The sequence below is a fragment of the Vicia villosa genome, unplaced genomic scaffold, assembly GCF_029867415.1.
Source record: "Vicia villosa cultivar HV-30 ecotype Madison, WI unplaced genomic scaffold, Vvil1.0 ctg.000579F_1_1, whole genome shotgun sequence".
NCBI classification, from domain to species: Eukaryota; Viridiplantae; Streptophyta; class Magnoliopsida; order Fabales; family Fabaceae; genus Vicia; species Vicia villosa.
The window spans coordinates 782,046-789,481 of record NW_026705264.1 but is presented as its reverse complement, the minus strand read 5'-3'; the positions used below and the strand labels follow the sequence as shown (position 1 = coordinate 789,481).

General features: G+C 31.5%; 1 protein-coding gene across 1 annotated transcript; it reads right to left on the bottom strand.

Moving 5' to 3' along the window:
• Positions 1-4,632: 4,632 nt before the first annotated feature.
• On the bottom strand, positions 4,633-6,845 carry LOC131629552 (uncharacterized RNA-binding protein C1827.05c-like). Its single transcript, XM_058900334.1, has 9 exons — positions 6,797-6,845; positions 6,642-6,735; positions 6,453-6,567; positions 6,010-6,065; positions 5,708-5,755; positions 5,503-5,600; positions 4,982-5,051; positions 4,775-4,885; positions 4,633-4,680 (listed from the first exon to the last, which is right to left on the bottom strand). The coding sequence occupies exons 2-9, from the start codon at positions 6,726-6,728 to the stop codon at positions 4,633-4,635; spliced, it is 633 nt and encodes a 210-aa protein (XP_058756317.1). The 5' UTR covers positions 6,729-6,735; positions 6,797-6,845.
• Positions 6,846-7,436: the final 591 nt, after the last annotated feature.

Genomic DNA, 7,436 nt, shown 5'->3' with positions numbered 1-7,436 from the left:
AGAGAAAGTGATAGAGGATCTCATATTTAAGAGGAGGCATAAATAGAAATTTATTATGTAGTGTTTGGAAGAGACATTGAACAACGACTTTATACTTGCAAGTCTCTCCTTGTTACCAATTGTGCTATCTTCTTCATTCGAAATAAAAAAGTCACTTGAAAGCATGTGAATGATGGATAATATTTGTTATTTAAGAAATACAAACAATTTAATATAAACTATTATATATTTTTAAAAAGAAAAATTAATATTAAAACTAAAATGTTAGTAAAATCCAAAATTTTACAAAACCAAGTTTAAAAATAATAATTTGAGTGTTAAAAATAAGACGGGTAAATTTGAAATATAACATCATGCAAGACTCAATAGTTTATCTACTTACTTCATGAACTTAGCATTTCTCATCTTCACTCGATCACCATTTGTGACAATAGGAGTGCAATTCACATCATTACTAATTTGTTATTCCATGAACTCACGAAACATATAGAAATGGACTACCACTTAGTCTACAACAAGATCCAATGCAAGACCATTTCATCTCATGCCCATCAATCTCATGCCCATCAATTTAGAGACTCGGGTGAAAGATTTATTTACAAATCCACCATACCTTGATCCTTTTACTTGTTTAGTTTTCAAACTTTGAAGAATGAATATTCATTTGAGATTGAGGGGATGTTAAAATATACTCAATTTTTATTATTTTTCAATTTTATGATTATTAGGCCCAATATAATTTTAGTTGGGTTGAATGTTTCTGTTAGGATTCTAATCTTATAAATACTTTGGTGTGTTTTTTTTTTATTTTCATTTTCCAGTGAAATAAAATTTTATTTTTTCACTCTAAGGGTGTGTTTGGTTCGGGGTAGATGGAGGGGAGGGGAGGGGAGGGAATATTTTTAATTAAATGTGTTTGGTTCAAATTTTATGAGGGGAGGGGAGCAAAACCCCTCCAAAACACACTTTTTGCGTTCCTCCAAATCGGAGGGATTTGGAGGGGAGGGGAGGGAATCTCAACTTTAATATTTTAAAAATTATTATAATTACTATAATATCCTCAGTTTAATTTTAATATTTTAAAATTATTCATTTTCTTTTGTATTATTGTTTTCTTCTGTGTGATTTTTCTCGATTGCTTCTATCAACTTATTATAATTATTCTCTACCTTCAAATTATTTTGAAATTTTTGTCCTTAATATAAATCATAATCATTTCACTTTTTTGATTTTTTTATAACTCTTTTATGTTTATTTATGTTTTTTTTCTAATTTTGTTATGTATCCTATAATATTTTCTTTTATATCAAATTTAAAATTTTTCATTTTAATTAATTTATTTATTTTATTAAAAAATTTAAACTATTTATATTTAATAATAAATTATTTTATGTGTTAAATAATTCATTACGATTTCAAAGTTGTTATCAACATATAGTTTAATTTGTTTTTGAACATTTTATTCAAATTAAGTGAACTCAATTTTTTAACGTTACGTAGTAAATTATGACTTTTTAGTCACTCAATATTAAAAAATTTACTAACAAAAAAATATGTATAAATTTTTCACATTTGAATATCATATTATAACACTTATATAAGATAATAAGGATAAAAATGTAAATTATTAATAAAACCCCTCCCCTCCCCTCCTGAACCAAACAAATTTTTAATTAAAATCCCTCCCTTCCCCTCCCCTCCCCTCGTTTGAACCAAACACCCATCTGATTAAAAAAACCCCCTCACCTCCCCTCCCCTTCCCTCCCCTTCATTAAAATCCCTCCCCTCCCCTCCCCCTCATTTGAACCAAACACACCCTAATTGTTTTCACGTGCATGTTACAAGTGTCAACCGTATACAACCTCAAAATCTGTTATGCTCCTTACATGTCCATTTAAATCTCCTCCTTAAAAAATATCATTTTCTTAGGATATATTCTAAAATATGCCTTCTAAATTTTCTCAAAATTTTATTCTAAGGTGTTATGTGAATCCAACATGAGGTGCATACACAATAATAACATTGAAAATGTCTTTTTCCACCATAAATTTCAAGGCTATGAGACTACTACTTTCAAATCCACAATATCCTTCTTCCATTACTTGACTACGATAATAGTCACCCAATTTCCCGATCTAACTTTACAGGTAGGTGCACCAAAGCTTAATACCCGAATTATCTAATTCTTTCGCCTTTTCACATGTCCATTAAATTTCTTGTAGGTATATGAAATTGATTTTTCTCTTAACCATTACGTCCACTATTTCCATAGATTTTACACTAAGTGAGCATATATCCCATATTATGGAACAAATCATATTCTTATGAACGAACTTCTTTATCCGCACCCGTTCACAAAATAATGTGAAAACTTTACTTAACTCATATGGCAATTCGACAAAGTTTTACTTTGTGATCACTATATGAGAAATATTTTTTTAATTTATTTAAAGTTTAAATTAGTTAACTTTGTAACTAAAAAAACAAGAGTGCAACAATTAAAGTTAAGAGTAAAGTAACTAAAATAAGAGTGCAACAATTAAAGTCAAGAGTCACTAAAAAAAAGGTCTCCTGCCACGGCCAAGAAACCGAGGCTATATGCAAAATAACCGTGGCGTAACGCTGAGGTCACGGTTTGGCCACGAAAATCCAACCGTGGGATATGCGGTCGTGGCCTAAAGTATAGTCCACGGTTTTTTGGTATATACCACGTTTTTTTGACATCCGTGGCTTTAATAGGCCACGGTTTAGGTAGTTTGATTAAGGCCGCGGTTTATATTTGCCATGATTACAGAACTGTGGCCATATGATAAAGTCACGATTTCAGTTTAACATACAGTTTTGGTTCAAGATATAGCCACGGTTTGGTTATGACCAAAGATTTAAAACCGTTGTTATATGTTATGCATTCTAAACCATTTATCTTGCCACAGTTTATTTCTTTATCATTACATATTAAATCATCAAATTAACATGCTTTGTAATATTCTTTCATAAATTTCTACGAAAAAGTTAATTTATTCAGCCTATGATAAAAGGACCGTTTTGGCCAATACATATAAATTTAAAAGGCATGTGTTAGTATTGTGTTATCTGAGAAACTACACATTAATCTTTAAAGACAGGAATGAACAGATATACATGAAACTCAAATCGTTAAATATAATTTCTAGAAGATTAAACATTCAATATCTTCTTGAAACCATGTTGAAGTAGGAGCTCAACATGCTTTTTTTGTGCAGATGAATCAGGGACTAAAAAAACCACAAAACGAATCTAGTAAGCACTAATTCTTCTTGTAAGATAAACCATTGGACGAATCTACAACCAGTTGAGCCATTGCATTCATTGTTAATAATTCTGCTAAAAATTTACACAAAAACTGAATTCAAATGAGATTTCAACATCAAAATGCAAGCTAAAGCAAGTTACAAGTACACTCACCATTTCAGGGAAATGAGTAAGTTGTTCAACTTTAGTCAGCCACTCCAACACTTTTCAATGCAGAAGGTGTTCCTCCAGTTGACCTTATATTCAAATACAGGATAATCATTGTAATGCAAAGAGCACCAACATGTCAAAATAATAATGATATTCTAGCATGTGAAAAACATAGTTCAGATTTGAGCAAAACAAATAAATGAAAATATTGTGTCAAGCTTGATGATGTTCATTTATAATAGAATAAATCTGTAACCAGAAGCAAATAAGATTTAAGAATGGAGTGTTGGCCAATGTTTTCCAAGTGACATTAAGTTGCTAAAGTGGGAGATATATTTGACACTAGTTGAATAATATCAAAAACACATTTTATGTATGAAATTGGTCTGACAGAACAACAAGAGAATATTCATAATTTGTTGGTAAAGTAAACATTGGAGGAAAACAAAAATCATTAGATTAATCTGAAATGCACACACACACACACATATATATATATATATATATATATATATATATATATATATATATATATATATATATATATATATATATATATATATATATATATATATATATGAAGATGAAATTCCCAATTGATACACCACCAGAGAATAATGTGTGTTATCTATCTACTTCTATCTTTTCTCTATGAAATGCCCAATTAAATCAAAACCCATTTGAGACACCAACAACAAAAACAAGAAAACGAAGAACAAAGATAAATCCCTTAGACAAATGCCAAGATAATCAATCTTTTACTGTCAACAAAGTCTATTTCAGTATCCAAAACCAATAAACTGGTTCATCAACTGCAACAAAAACAAAGGACTAGTGAAATGGGTAACACTTCCTCAAATATTTTCCTAAATGTTCAGAGATTCTCAAAAACAAAACAGGAGGAGGCTCTTGCCCCATAGTTCATTAGGTAATTTCAAAATCCTACAAAACACACTTTCTGGTCATCATCCTTCATGACATGCTAAACCATCACCGACCTTCATCTAGGGAAAAAAAGGTAACAACTAAATCAGTTCAATGTGTACACAATACATTCAGCATTACTCAGAAATAGGCAAAATCATGTTTCAATGCAAGTTTAACATCGAAAATAAATCCAGAGAAACATCAATTACAACATATGTCGATACAATAAAATTTGAACTTTCAAAGAGAAAAAATGTTACCTACTCAGTCTTCGAACTTTATTTTCTTTGGAGCAGGTTGGTTGTTACCCGCCTGCAACAGAAATTTGATATAAAATGAGACAATTAAAGACATGGACAGTCAAAACATTAATAAGTAAAAAGATTAATAAACACAAAAAGCTTACAATCAGGGGACATTCATAATCAATGCCAGCAGCCTCTATCCTATTACGGCGTTTTTTGTCACGTTTCATAACTCTATCAACCAACTTTTTGTGTTCTTCCAGTGTCCTTTCCTGAAATGACAACTATGAATACATTTTTTTTGTATACAGAGCACCAGACTAACAAGAACACTAAAGATATACTTTCTTGTCACACTAGATAGATACTTTGTCATGTCGCTCTCGTTCAATTTGGAGAGAGTCCAAGGGCTTGTAACGGTAATTGAATCCTTTCCACCTACAAAGAAAAACATCACCTTTTCATTTAACCATCTTGATGTTATTGACGAAACAAATTAATTAACATCAGGCGTGACATGTAATATACTATTGATTCAAATTGATTTCTACACATGATTTCGTCACATGGTATGTGCACTACTCTAATTTCTTTCGGGAGAGGGGATCCGAAAAAGCATCATGGATGAAGCGGGTAACAAACCAAAAAAGCCCGCAAACTGAGACTTTGAAAGTGTTATTGCACCATGGAACCATAACCATAATCGTTTTTACCTGAGATATATAAGGGGATAGGTAGGCTTATATGCTGATTTTCCTATCATATGATTCTGTTCTAGTATACTACCCAGGAATAGTTGATTCTCCAATAGAATTTCTTTTATGGCATATTAAACTCTCTTTAAACACAGGAAAAGAGGGGGGGGGGAAACTCTAAAATAGTAACTTACAATCTTAGATGAACATTTTCTAAAGGCACCACATAAACCTGAAGAAGGTGTTCGAAAAGTAAATAATTATGCATAGTACCAGCAACAATTTTTGCAACCTAGAGAGAACAAAGAAATAGAAATATTAGCACAAACAAGAGTTTACAACAAAGATTATAATCAAAAATCAAAACCACAGTAATCATACAGATGAAACAACAATTACCTCAGGAGATTCAAATTCTATGAACCCAAAATGTCTAGATTTTCCGGTCTGTTAAACAAGAAAAAAATATGAGTATGATCAACAAGGGGCAATAAATATATAACGAAAGATGGACACCCTTGTACACCAATGATGTTAAAAGTGCAATAAATGCAACGATTTTGCAATGTGAATTAAAAATTTAAATTAAAAGATAAATGTACATTAGAATGACATACTCCAGAAAAATTATCATCAAAATTATTGATACAATGCATAAGCAAACACAAGCGCGACGTGAAAAACAAGTTTAGGAACTTGACCTTTTTATTTCGGGCTATTCTCATTCTCTTGATGGTTCCAAATTGTGCAAAATAAGCTGCAAAGACCAATCCAGCAAAATAACAATCTTAAAATATGAAGGGCGGCGGTGAACAAAATTGATTCTAGCCGAATTGAGTTTGATAAAATTGATTTTAACATAACTGAGTTTGGCAGAATTGATTATTGTTTGGATACATTTACTTAAAAGTGGATTGAACAATAAATTTCAGTGTAAAAATCACTCCGGTAGAAGCTACAAATTCTAGCTTCAAGTAGAATCAATTCTGGAGGAAAACTAACTCTGCTTTTGATAAAACAAACATCTCAAAATCACTCTGAATCAATTCTACACCTCTAGAATTGATTCTGGGCTTCCAAAAGACAATTCAAACATGCTAGAAGAAACAATAAACATAAAAAAAAAATGTAAAAGTGTAAGCACCTTCCATCTCCTTCTCATAGAAGCCATGTGGAATTCTACCAATGTACAAAACAGGTGAAGTATTCTCCAGAGGTTTCAATTCAGGAAGTTTGCGACCCGGACCACCGGCTAAGGGCTACAACACAAATTCAGTCAGCAACAAGCTGAAAAAAAGAATTGAGAGCAAAAGTGGTATGAAGTTGGATGTACCAGAAAATCAGCACCCTCGGAAGGCTTGATTTTAGCGGTAACCCTTTTCATGTTCTTCTTCATAGCTTTCTTTGCCTTGGTCCCCATCACAACGCTGTTAAAATTCGCAGTTAGCCACAAACAAATTGAAGAAAGGAAAAATCTAAGCGAAGTACCTGACAGAATAGAGAAAGCACCTGAGACGGTGGCTGAACGTGCAGGCGGTGGTGGCTGCGCTAGGGTTTGTTAAATATTCAGAGCAAAATATTTTGTACTGACTGATTTTGTTACTTTAGGCGTTTTTTTGTTTTTGTTTTTATGATTTCTTTTACAATGAATCGAACCGGGTTTGATTGTACAACCCGAATGATTATTGGCCCGAAATTAATTGCACCCTTAAGATATTATTTAGGCTAAATTACCTCCTGGGTCCTTTAAGTTATTTAATTGTAACAAATCAGTCCTTTATGTTTTAATTGTAACAAGTTAGTCCTTTTTCGCTACATGTTAGTCCTTTATGTTAACTAACGTTTGCACTGTTGACGTTTTTCTCAAAATCCTTTCCAAAAAAGCTGAAGAAACATTAATGGTGCTGATATGTCACATAACATAGGTCATAGAGCATCATTGGATCATATAATAAAATTTTCAGAATTTTTTAGTGCATAAAAGTATTTTTAAACTAATTAAAATGCATGCAAAAGAAAAAATTAAAGAAAAATAGTAAAACAGAAAATAAAATTCTCATAAAATTACACGAAGTGTAAAATGAGAAGCAGTATTTTTAGAAATTTTTTCATAATTTTTCGACCAAAA